Below are 13,951 nucleotides of genomic sequence, written 5' to 3'. Positions count from 1 at the left end.
ATCTCAGATGTACCGCGATAACATTAGTTTCCACTATTACGATATTGTTCCATATTTCTATCTTAGGAAGATATTATAAAAGGTTTTATAACAAAATTTGTGATTTCATCGGTAGCTTTTTACCTCTACGCGCGGTAGAGGTAATTTCTGGGTTCATGGTAAGGTGTGTCAATCACAGTGCAACTTCCTGTATGGTTGGTTTCAACTTGGTTGGCCGTTGGTGGTGATAGCCATTTTAGTTTTTTGTTTATTTTCAGACCGCACGTATGAAGGTACAGTAGTACATTAATAAAGATCAATTAAATATATTCATAAAACATAAGAGTATATTTTGGGGATTAAGTATATAAAATTACATCAGGAGAACTGATGATAAGAGCTGTTGTTTGAAATCGAGTGAAACCCCGATAGCCGAGTTGTTGAGTAAGCTGCCAGGACTTTATGTATACTGTGCGCTATGTGTCCCGTTAGGGCCCTGGGATACTTCTGCCCATGTTGCAAGCCGTCTAAAACGTCTTCCTTCTTAGGTCAAAACGGCTCACTGTGTCGCGGAATAATGTATTAATTACACCAATTAGGACGGTATTTATTTGAATAAACGCCCGGAACACCTCCCCAATAAAACATCAATTAAAATAATTATTGTCGACCACCACCCCCTTATAAAAATCATGATAATAGATTCTAAATATAGAATTCTAGAAGACATTGTTCAAAATGACGGTACATATATTACTTTATTAAATTTGCATTGTAATTTGAATAACCATGAAGGTTCATCCATGGACTAACACATCATTGGTAAACATTTTCTTTTAATTAAATAATTGTCAAGGTATTAAATTCAGAGTTTACACAAGGTAATCAAACAGCTGCTGAGGCAGTATCTTTGTTTTATAGTTGTTTTTGGAATGTTAAGAATAAATCAACAATGAAATGAATGATATATGGCAGCAAAGTTTAAAACATTTTTAATTTATTTAATCTGCAGTGTCATAACTCAAATAGAAACTTACTTATAATTAATTATGTCATTTAAAATTTCATCTATGATTTTAACTGTTATATTCTAATTTTTGCATACTACGACCACCAAAAGCCAATATATGTAAGCCTAGAACTTCTAAAAGTCCAAATTTGTTGTGAATAGCATTCGTATAATTCAATTGTCTGATGATACTTTTGAATTTTAATCATTTTGAATTGTTGGGAACAATGCATCTAACTAAGGGCGCGTTTATACAACACGCTATTACACGCATATTCCACACGCCTACAAAAAGTGTGTTGTATAACATCGAAGAGATTCCGTGTAATGAGATTTTAATTGCAAAAAAGGCTACTTGGCTGAATCCTAAAATTTTGTGGATTCCCGGTTGCTGTTGGCGTGTTGGAAGTGTCCTCAGGGTATTGTTTTGACCTCTCGTTAAATAAAAGTATGTGCGGTGAAAATGTTGACCAAATCTAGTAGATAATTGTGCTTTTTTGCATATTTTAACTGATTTAGCACTTAAAATTAACGCTAATCAAATGTTAGCATAATTTGGCAAAATGTAGCATAGTTTTATCCTAATTCTAAAACATTTTTTTTCTAATTTCAAAAGCAGATTTAAAAAATCAATAATTGAATAAACTAAATTTTAAACGAAATCATCCTTTATTAAAATTCTTAATATAAACTCATATTAATTCATAATGCATGCAAGTATATTGTACAACTTAGGATTATGAACTACGGTATAACACGGTATTACGATTTCATGTATAACTGCAAGGTTTTTGTGGGGTTGACCTCGGCCTGTGCAACACGCTAAAAATTAAAGACTGATTCAACTTTAGGGAGTTGTATAAACACAGCCTTAGGGAATAATTTTGCCAGTGTGGCAAAGGAAAAAGCTATAGAATTTTATAACAAAACATTCAATAAAAAAAAGTATGTTCTATACAAAAATGATTAGCAATTGCTAAACAAAATTTTAAAATTAATGTAAAAATAATAATAATAAGTAAAATAGTTCAATATGCCTAAATTTATTGATAAACAAATTTACTAATATTTATTTTATTATTATGTATAAATATTCAAGGTTTTGTGACGGTGATATATATATTTTGACATCAGGTAACTTTTAATCAGATTATTATCTAATTTTCTGTTTAGACAAACCCCTGTATAATATTACCAATTATATTTGTTACTTAGAATCATAAACTTTATGTTTTTCTTAAGTAATACTTTGTATGATTGTGGTGTGTTTTGTTTTTCTTTAAATTCCAGAGATCATTAATCAATTAATGAAATTGTAAATGGCACATTCTATGAATACCATCTTCTCAGCAAGCTGACACAATCAATTACCTCATCAGATACAAGATATTCTTATCACCTTTAATTTAATTTAAAGTATGCTAACCAAGATATTTTTTCTGCATGGCCTTCAGAAGCCCTTAGAAAAGGGGGTAAATTTCTGCTTTGTGCAATTGCCTTTAATAGCATCAAAATTGAGATGGTTTTGACTATAAACCCAATTTTGAATATCTTATTTATTGATATTATTACTATTGATCTATATCCTAATAATTATCGATCTATAACTTCCCCTATGTTTCATAGTTTTATTTGAATGTGCATTTTTTCTTCTCAAATAAAATATCAATGAAGTTATCAAGATTAAGGAACTTAACGTTTAAAGAACTGTTATATAAGTTGTTTTGTTACTAACATCAGTTAATTGTAAATTGCCCAAAAAACACCACTTTTAACCAATATACTTGCTTGCTAGAAAATACATCATATGAGCATTTACTTGTTACAACCCCTCCTTTGGGACACCCCTATTAAGGCCAATTTACACAATGTGAATTGTAAAGCAGAAACCAAAAATATAGGATCTATGTTATTTCTTTTTTCCATTTACACAAAACATGGAGCGAAAATGCGCTCAGCATAGAGATTCTATGTGGGACACAAATTTAATTTTATTCAATTATTATTACAACACACGAGATATTCTAAATAATTATATTCTTCAAAAATATTCTTCAAAACATCTACTTTGATGCAATAAAAATATGGAATGAAAAACTTTAAAGGATGTTGGAAACCATAAATTCAATTGAAAAACATCTTCTGAAATGCAACTTTAATTTACAATTAGCCTGTTAATTAAGATTTTTCATATATGTGGGGGGGGGGGTCCTATGGAAACAAGCCCTAGAGCTAGAGTTATCATCTTGCTCTCATTTTGTCATTTGTATATGAATTTTTGAATTTTGGTGATTAAGCAACAAATAAAAAACAAACAAACAAGACACATACAAGTTTACCATTACCGCTTGACTGTGTAAATTAGCCTAAAAGGGATACTGGACAGTTCCATAATGTTAACAAGACAAAAGTGATGGTTTGTGCAAAAAGAAATGACCAACAAGTTCAAGTCGACGGTGAGGATATAAAGGTTATCGATCACTTCAACTTCCTAGGCTCAATGGTTGTTGAGGAAGGCAGTAGCTCTGTTGAAACAAAATGAAGTCTTAACTTAGCCAGATCATCAGCAATTGGCCTTACAAGTATTTGGAAGGACCGAGGGATTTCTAGGAATACAAAAACCAAAATTATGAATTCTCTTTCTTTTCTGGTTTGCATTGGTATAGTTCTGAGACTTGTTCACCCAGAGCAGCAGATAGAAAAAAGGTTGCAGCATTTGAGATGTGTTGCTGGCAGAAGATGTTGAGAATATTCTGGAAGGAGCATAAGACCAATGAATTCGTCAAGTCTCTAATTGGAACTAATGTCACTTTGTGCCAACAGATAGGATAAGAACAAACTTCAATACCTTGGGCACATAGCGAGAAGAGAGGATGAAAACATAGAGAAGATTATTATGCAAGGTCACTCAAAAGGCAATCGAAAGCATGGTCTAGACAAAGAATCCGTTGGGATAAAGAACATCACTGAGATGGATATGTGCACAGTGTACCACTGTACCCAGCGGCATTGTTGTAGCAACGTCATCAAGAAGGTCACAAAGGGTCAGTCATGACCTATAGGATGACGACAATATGTTTTAACACTACGGCCTTTCAAACCCTATGCAACTATGTTGGTTCCCCAAGTTGTCAACTCCATTCTTTTCATTGGTTATTTTGTGTGATTTCAAAATTTCATTACAAATCACAAATTTCAAAACTTTAATTTTAATTCAAAACTAAATCTAATTAATGCTCAATGATTAAACGTCTTTTATCTTGTTTAAAAATCTCAATTATTTCTGTTTTTACCTTTAAATGTGTTTACTTTAATTGTGTTAATTTGATTTTGACAATTTAGGTTTAATTTTATATTTTCTTTTGTCCATTTATATACTGTATTTTGTTTACATTTATGTAGTTAAGAACTGAACCACTTTGGAAATCAGTACATTGTATTTAAAGTGTATTTCAGAATAAAGAAAGATTAAATAAAATATTCACTTTGTATGCTGTAAACAAATCTATAGACATACTGCGGCCATGAAGTGTTTAAAGAAATAATATACGGTGCCAAATGAGCCAAAGCAATCATTTTTTAATAGTATTAATGTTTTTTATTTTACTTTTTCATCAAACGTTTTGTGATGTTGAGAGTGTAATGAACAAACTGCATTAAACCTGAAAGTCTTAAATTCTAATTACCATAATTATGATAAAATACTTTATTGTAATAAACGAGAAACAAACAAGTCTGTGTCTTTCATCTATCTGTGCAAATTTCCCTTGTGATTCTTTGAGCAACAGCAAAAAAGCATGTTATTGGCGTCTAATCAACACATACTCTGTGGAAATCAAAATTGAAAAATGTACTCAGCCAAATTACTTCTTAGCAGACCGTAAAATATATTAAAAAATGTATGATTTTTAGAATGCTTATTGCTATCTTATTATTCATTGCAACTATTTTTTTTAAATGACTCTGATTTACCTTTATTAGTTCATACTGTTTTAAACTCGAAAAGATCAGTCGGTTATGAATCTTTTGAACTCTGAAATTCCTTCATCAACTTTTCAGTTCATACTGTATCATATTTTTTATCCTACGAATTGTTTCCTAATCCTATGATGCATGAGTATGTGTGGATCCTTAATTTAACGGCAAGTTGAGCAAACTTTAAAACCACAGGTTTTTTTCCTGAATGTGTGTTTTGACAAATAAATCTGACAAAAATCTGACAGCCTTTTTTTTTGCCCATGTTCTGTAAAGTATAGGCTTTTTAGAATGTTTATGGTTCTTTAAAGGTTACTTCAATTATGTATTTTTATGCAAGTAATAACACAGTTGCAAACTTGTGCCCAAAGCCTGGCTCTAGTCATCAATCGTACAAATTGGTGGTCTAGAGGTATGAGTACCACAACAGTGCTCTGGAGGTTATGGGTTTGTGTTGCACCCAAGAACAATGTACACGATTTCCAATCAGTAAACATGACTAAAGTTATTATACATTTTTAATTATTGTTGTTTATTATTGCTGAAAACCCATCTATTTTGCATAGCATATGAAATGACGTAATTTCTACCTTGTTTCGAGACTTGGGTCGTAACGCTTTAGAGAAAATTTAATTGGTTAAGCACTATATAAAAGACAATTATTAATATTAATTAATTATACTGTCAAACATAAAAAAAGCTCACTCTTTGTTTTGCAAAAGTAATCTTGGAACCCATCTCGAAATCAAAGCCCAATGAATTTCTTTATTAGATAGTATGGGTTTCTTTTCGAGAAAGATTTTATGGAACTTCAAATAAATAGAAATTTGTATGATCCAGTTATTTATATTAATATATTAATGATCAACCCTAAGCATTCAATCCTCATTTATTTTACAGTTCACTGTTTTTCAAGTTCCATTTTGTATCTTCTTCTTGTCTGTTTTGCTGGAAAATATGTAAAGTTGGCAGGGAATGTCTAATAATCATATTATGAAAGCCCATCTGTTCTCATCCGGTATTAATTAACTTATTCATTCATTCATTTATTCCTTCCCTGAAACCTTGACTCAGAAATCCCGGGATGGTGTCCGGCGGGGGATAGTTTAACCCTAGCTTAAGTTGTGCATGCTTCATTTACTCTCTATTCTTAATTCTGGCCCCGAAACCTTGACTCAGAAATACCGGGATGGTGTCCGGCGGGGGATAGTTTTACCTTAGTTATAAGCATAGTTAAGCTTAGTTACATTTTTTTTTTTTTCACATTATTGATTGTCTCCATCCCCGAAACCTCGACTAAGAAATACCGGAATGGTGTCCGGCGGGGGATAGTTTATTACCATTAGTTAAGGTCCTATGTAAAGCACCTAGAGGGGTCAGTGATCCATTAGGCGCTATATAAATACTGTTTATTATTATTATTATTATTGTAGTAGCAACTCTCAATTTACACCATTCATTTCGAAAAGAAGCCCATCTCAAAAAGAAGCCTATATCAAAAAGAAACTTGCCCGTTTTACCGTATTAGTAATTGTACAGTAATTGTTTTTATAGTGTACCAGACCAGAAGGTGCAGAAGGCCATGTACGCAGCTTAAGTACTGGTAGTGTGTCCATAGCAACAATGACTCCTCAAATGGAAGAGCTTATAGAACTTTTAGAAACCACAGTTGGAGATGATGACTGAATAAATCACCAACTATGAGGTATAGTGCTAATTTATGTATTGTCTACAAAACATGAAAAATATAAATCAGATTATTATTTATTCACTTCCATAAAAGCAAAACAATGATTTCACTTATAAATTAATATAACCAAACAAAAACAAAGCAAGTATACTTTTACTTTTTATTTGTAAAAAATGCTTTTTAAAAGAAAATAGGTCGGTTGTTAATATCATATTGATGTATGATATGATAGGATTCCGTAAATGGTATAACATTTTCTTTATATTATTCCATTTTCGTATTTTAAAAGTTTAGAATGGGAAACTACTATTTAAAAAAAGAGTAAGATCAAGCATAAAACCTTTTAAGCAATTAAACTAAACACTCATCCCATCTGAAATTAATCATCTACAATACTTTTAAACAGTACATCATAATTATAGTAGATAAATATAAATTGTTCTCTTTTATAAAGAGTCATATCATAAGTAGAACTAAAAGCTATTCCCCTCCAATTATGTAAAAAGCTCATGTATTAAAACTGAATTGATTTTGTTACTCAGCAAATCTCTTCATCATCATCATCATGAATTAGCCAAAGCAACCAAATTGTTTATCTGCTATTAGTTATAACTTTCCTAAGGCCATAAGAAATAGATTAAATGTTTCATTCAAAATTGAAGTTCATCTTTCGTCTTTGTTTTCATTCTTTTCTATTCGTATATTTTCACAAAACATGACTTGATGTGATGTTAATCGAAAATATTATACTGTAGGACTAAGCTTAGCTTTGTTGCTACATACTTATGTCCTAATAACGGCCTTGAGTTGTGATGAAAGGTGGAAATTATAACCATAATTCTGCACCAATATTTTGAGAGGTGCTTACTAGAACTAAAGCTCTGTCTACTTTATTTTAAACTTTATGTGACAAAAAAATGTGATGTGTTCATATATGGACATGATGATGTCAGATAACTACTATATTTGGGTATATCACTACCATATTTGGGTACATTACACTTTTTTTGTTTCTATACAAACTAGTTTGATAGTATACAGTAGACAGAGCTTAATTACTGCAAAATTCATCTTATTAACATGTATTCTCAAATGCACAGTTACCACATATACCAATTAAATATTTCACACATTGCATGCAAATTTGGTATAATGAATTTGGTATAAATTAAAATGTTAAATTTTAATTTGACTTGTTTTATAGAATTCCAGCCTATTATACAGAACCTCTTGTTTCGTTCCAGAGATTTCCAGTTTTAGACTACCCATGGTTAGATGACTACCATGGTGTGGATGGAGTTTTTATCAGTACACCAGTTTTGCCAAGAACACAATCTTAATACCAAGTTTTAATGTTGTTGGATAATGTGCTAAGATAAAGTCCAATCAGATGATGTCATGATTAGTAAGAGCAATACAAACAATTGTGACTACAATGATTTTATTGTTCTTATAGATCATGAATTCTATATTGCATTTTAACAATATTATTTTCATCAAAGACAACAGAAATGGCTATCCTATACTTATAGGTTGAAAACTTTTTTGATTTTGTTTGTTTTCTGTATAAAAAATACATATTTTTCTACTTATCAAGTCAATCGTTATCGTCCTAGTATAAATTTGCCTTAAAATAGAATACATAAGACTTGATGAAAAATGAAAAAAGCAGGGCCATGTTGAATAGGCTATTTAATCTGATTGTCTTTCTCCTAATGTAACAGTTAATGGGTTCTGTAATAAGGAGCTTTCGATTTTACGACACCCATGACCAACATTATCGTAATATGCAAATAATTCTTAGAAAATTATACCCAGCTAGAAAATAAATCTTTTCCTAGAGCACACAAGTGAATGAAATACACTGAGTCTACAGTTCAAAGTCCTTTATCTGAGAAGACTTCTATCACCAGAATCATGAAGCAACTCAGTAGTGATTATGGCTCTTCTGTCTATTAGGCCTTAATACCAATCAGCCATTTACATTTCTTGTAGAATAATGACTGAACCTCAGGGGCTGTGGCAGATCCAGGATTTTTTTAAACGGGAACTCTAACATATGATATTAATAGTCCTTCAAAAATAGATATCAAACAGTAATTCATTTTAGCTGTCAAAAGTGAGGAGTGCATGCCCTTAGCTCCCACCTCTAGATCTGGCCAAAAATCATGACTACAATGCTAAATTGAGTCCCGGACTAAAATTCCTTGGTTAATGACAATATTGAAATCTTATTAATAATAAATTCTAAGGATTAAAATGAAAACTTTAGTAAACACTATTTTAAATCTAGGAAAAGTGTTTGTTGTATAAATATTTATTTCTTCTTTATACTGGGTGACCTCTTCAGAACAAGACTTTTCTACTAGATGGCCCAGTACAGAACCATAATCACCATCCATACTCTTTTCAAATACTAACAGCTTTTATGTCCATTCCGAAGGGCGAGGAAATGACGATTAAGTATCTTGATATTGTAGTAGACTTGTTTTGTGTTCAAGTGTGCTATAAAATATCTTTCATAGGGATTGATTGTTTTTCGTTGGGCAGTGAAGAAGGTATAAGAAAAGAAGAGATTGACAGTACTGATTGTAAAAGACAGTCAATTAAAATGAAGTTTGTGAGTTATTGTAAATAAAAACTACTTATACATATACGCTGTATACTGGATTGTATACATCAGCAATTATCCTTCATACTTTTTCAATCTGTTATTCATAATAAAATAATACTGAATTTTCTAATTATATTCAGAATTTCTTTTGTTGCAAATTTTCACCTTCACAGAGCTTTTAATTCCCTTATGAGAATTTTCTTTTGTCCTGAACATAACCTATGTCTGCGATTCTCTCCATGGAAGGAAATAGTCACATATACATATTTATTAATTAAAAATACATCATGTTTTTAAATGGGTTAATGGCCCAATGCTAATGAAGGTGAAGAAATTGGAGTTTTTTTCAAGTATTTTTTTAACTGAGATATAAAAAAACATTTAAGCAACATCTGTCTAGATAATGTGCAATGAGTTTGTGGTATTGATTAAGATAGACACAATACATGGCATTCCTAGTAGAACCATTCCTTTTTGACACCCTTATTAAGGTGACACGTTACTGGGTCCCAAAGCTGTCACCTTAGCAGGTGATTCCACTGCACTAACAAATGATATAAAAAAATATTTTCATTAATTTAATTAACAGTAAAACCCCTATTAAAGGGACATCTTTGGGACCCAACAAAGTGTCTGCTTAATAGTAATGTCCACTGAAATGGGTTTGGTTAGTGTTAAAATCATAATTGTATGAGGACAATAGAAAAACATTTCAAGGTAGGGATAAAAGATCAAAATGCCTATAAAAAATCATCAAACTTGTTTTCTTAATCTCATTCATGGTTGGTGGGATTATTGACAATGTTTTAAGATTTAAACATGTTAAATTGAGTCAATTATGTCTGTATTTATTTTTCTTTATCTGGCATATGATTGAATACTTGTGGGTTTATTGTCAAATCTTTGAGGATTACAAAATAAATATTATCAACTCTATGTATGTTTCATATAAGCCATGTCTCATTATTATGTCTGCACTGTAAATCATCAGACTGAATGTGGTTGAAGGATGTGGGTTATTGTCAAATTAATGTTTTATGATTTAAAGACTGACATCTTTAATTAATAAATTCTTATATTTGTATTAAATACATAATGATTTATATGAAACATGTATCAATAGTATTTGTTGAAATTGTGTGTACTTAGGCCTGATAATAAATATTTAAGCTTAATGTTTTGTGAAGTATCTAACATTACGAGGTCATTCTTGAAATACTCATGTAATAATGATAATGTATCATGTGATTAATGTTTAATGTTAAAGATCGTTGCTTTGTATTGAGACCTGGATGTCGACACTGCATAACCCCTATTAAAATCGTTATTTATTCTAAAATCAATAATGTAGTCATGTGTTATTATGTTATAGATAACATTACAGAATGTTGACTCTGAAGTGCTATTACTCATTGATATAGATTATGGTCGATGAATATAGGACTTGGTGAATATGTAATACTTTTGATAATAATTCGATAGAAAAAAAACTTTTATTACAAGAGACGGCTTACTTTTTAAAAAGATATTTCCACCGATAGAAAGTTGGTGCACTTACATCTCTCGGTGAGATTATGCGATTTTCATTCACTCTGGTAGAGTGAATGTTCGAATGTAGTCGAATTACCTGTGAAGATGCGATATTGCGTACAAATTCGACACATTCTAACGTGTTTCGTATGTTATAATAAAGTCTTGTCAATACATTTTTTCCATATATGGAAAATCCATGAAATCTCCATCTACATTCAGGGCGCGTATTTACAGTAACAATATTCACCAGTTTTCGAACATCAAATTTATGACATACGGTACAGTATGATGTTAGTTTGATGTTACCACCACATTACATCGGTACATTGATATTACCTGTATATATTGCTACCGGTACATTGAAATTACCGGTACATTAGCATGACGGTGCATTGCTATATTATCGGTACATTGGCATTACCGGTACCTTGATGTTACCACCACATTAGACATCGGTACATTGACATTACCTGTATACATTGCCACCGGTACATTGAAATTACCGCTATATTAGCATGGCGCTGCATTGATATATTATCAGTACATTGAAATTGAAATTACCGGTACATTGATGTTACCGCCACATTAGACATCGGTACATTGACATTACCTGTATACATTGCCACCGGTACATTGGAATTACCGGTACATTAGCATGACGTTGCATTGACATTGACATTACCGGTGTATTGAAATTATCAGTACAACTGTAGGCCTACATTGATTACCGGAATAATGAAATTAACGGTAGATGGATAAATTGATATTACCGGAATATTATACATTATCGGTATATTTGACATTACCGATTGTACACTCTACATTGGCACTTTTATTATGTACTAAAGAAAATTAACAATGCGACTAAGTGCTGTCCTGCACATTGATACACCGTTATTATTACTTTCATGAATATATTGTGCCATTAAATTGAATTTGAAATGGTAAACCAATTCAGGTGACCGAGTGTTTTGTAAATACACTCAATACGTTGACGTGACGCTAAGTTCAAGAATTGGATTAAAAGCAACTAATATGAGCATATTTTTGCCAAGACACGCACACGTGGTTTCGCGATATTGCGTTTGCGATTGCCCATAATGAATAAAATTTATACAGATATATAGATATCTCAATGTTTTAAATCGTCACCAATTACCTTTGGTTTGACCATTGACAAATTGTTTTATGCCTCTTTTATAATAACAAATATGGTTACGATGATAATCGTAGAGAAGATTATTACTTACGAGCAGTGTTAACGATACAATAAACATTAAATTGACACTTAATGCTACGATATTATTTAAAAGATTTAGATAAAATAATTAAGATAATCTGGCTGCCCTTAACCCAGGATGTGATCCTGACAATGACAAATTCTTTTATTTTCTTTGAGAGAAGAATTAAATTTCAATATGACATTTAAACAAAGAAAAGGGGAAAATTCAAGAAGCAAAAGCTTATAAAAGAAATAACCCCATTTAAATATAAATTTCATTAAATATATGAAAATCAGCTCTTAAATAATAATTGCAAAGGTTTTTCAACAAATTACAACACTTCAATACAAATACTATGCAAATAAATACAACATTTCATTCAGTTATTCATCAGCTGGCTTTTAAACTTAAAAAATCCGGTAACATACGTTTGTTAATAGAAGAAGAAAAGATTTACAAGTTCTTAATATTTATAATTACTTACACTCATTTTGTATAATTTTCAATAGTTTGTATATAGTTTTCGAAATCCATATACATTTGTGGATTCTTTAAGATTACTAGATAGTTTATTCCACAATACAATTCCTTTATTTGATAAACACATTGCTTTTAAGGTTTTCCTTAATTTAATATTACATTTATCCTTCTGTCTGGTATTATAGTTCTGGACATCTCTGTTTAATTTAAAATACCGTTGACTTATAGGAGGAAGTTGTAGTTTATGGGATTTGTACATTGTTACAGCAGTATTTTATTCGATTATATCAAATATATTTAAGTGTTTTAAGTGAATAAAATATTGGTTTGGTGTGAGCCAAATAGTCATACAGTATTTGTAAATAATTCTTATTACCTTTTTTTTGTAACAAGAACAAATGCTGTAATGTACTATTAAACAGCATTTGTTCTGTAATTAGAATGTTCCTGACGCCGTAGGACTTTTCCGTCGGGTCAGTGTGATCCCGGAGATCACCAGGGGCAGGGGACGCTCAAATATAATGAATGGGCCATCCACAGCCTAGTAGCTTAGTTTAGATTCCGATAAAACAATTTAAAAACCACTTGTTAAATTAGAACTGAAAGGAAAAAACGTTTTATTGAATAAATACTGTATAACATGTGTTAGTGAAATTAGTGGCGAAATGTAAACGAAATATTGGGTTTATCCGATTTCTGATAGAATATTTTTTTTAAATTTATTAATTAAATCATCCTAATGTAGGGCCTAATGTAATTTAACCATGGTTCTATAGAAACGGAATATATTGTTGTCTATAGAAGCATTCGTATCCACCATCTCTAATTACTCAACCCACGTCATCAAACGGAACAGATTTCCATAGTTGTTGTAGTTGTTCCCACTGTATCTTTCTCTCAAATTGTCCCAAAATCCACATCTGGGTTTACACCACTAAAGGCTTTATTTATGGTCTTTGGATTCTGCCATTATACATATATAAAGTGTCCACATTTGTTTTGATCTCAAAATCAACGGGTTTACCGTAGGCTTGAGAGAGATTCACGATTAAGGTAAGAAAGCTCTTTTCTTTTTTTTTGCCAGTTTCGAAAAATGTTTTTTGTATTGCTATAAATTCTAGATACGCCTTTGATATGATGCATATTGTACACCAGCTGCTGAGGTAATTAATCGGGCACCAGGCGAAATTTACAAAAGGTTTGTTTTACTATATCATATCATATCATTATCATCATAACATAACCAGACCACCAGAAAATCTTACCATTGCCAAAATCCTGTAAAAGCACTAGGAGGAAACCCAAACATCAAAGCAGCGACGAGGGCTACGTATCATGTAAGTTGCCCCAGAGTGGCAATAATTTTCAAATATTCTGTTACTGTAACGTTTATATAGAAATTGAATGGTTTTTTTTTTACAGTTTCGATACGTTTTCATCAATGTTTC

General features: G+C 31.3%; 1 protein-coding gene across 2 annotated transcripts in view; it reads left to right on the top strand.

Moving 5' to 3' along the window:
• LOC140060277 (uncharacterized) overlaps nucleotides 1-10,583 on the top strand; it is a 51,650-nt gene extending 41,067 nt beyond the window's left edge. Inside the window, exons 8-9 of one of the 2 annotated variants that reach the window (XM_072106420.1) lie at nucleotides 6,518-6,668; nucleotides 7,898-10,583. In XM_072106420.1, the coding sequence (XP_071962521.1) occupies nucleotides 6,518-6,649 (132 nt within the window). In that variant the 3' untranslated portion in view covers nucleotides 6,650-6,668; nucleotides 7,898-10,583. Of the gene's footprint in view, nucleotides 1-6,517; nucleotides 6,669-7,857 lie in introns of both variants that reach the window. The other variant, XM_072106421.1, reaches the window with a different exon arrangement.
• Nucleotides 10,584-13,951: the final 3,368 nt, after the last annotated feature.

This window comes from Antedon mediterranea, chromosome 10 (assembly GCF_964355755.1).
Source record: "Antedon mediterranea chromosome 10, ecAntMedi1.1, whole genome shotgun sequence".
Classification (NCBI taxonomy): domain Eukaryota; kingdom Metazoa; phylum Echinodermata; class Crinoidea; order Comatulida; family Antedonidae; genus Antedon; species Antedon mediterranea.
This window is presented reverse-complemented; position numbering and strand designations above follow the sequence as displayed.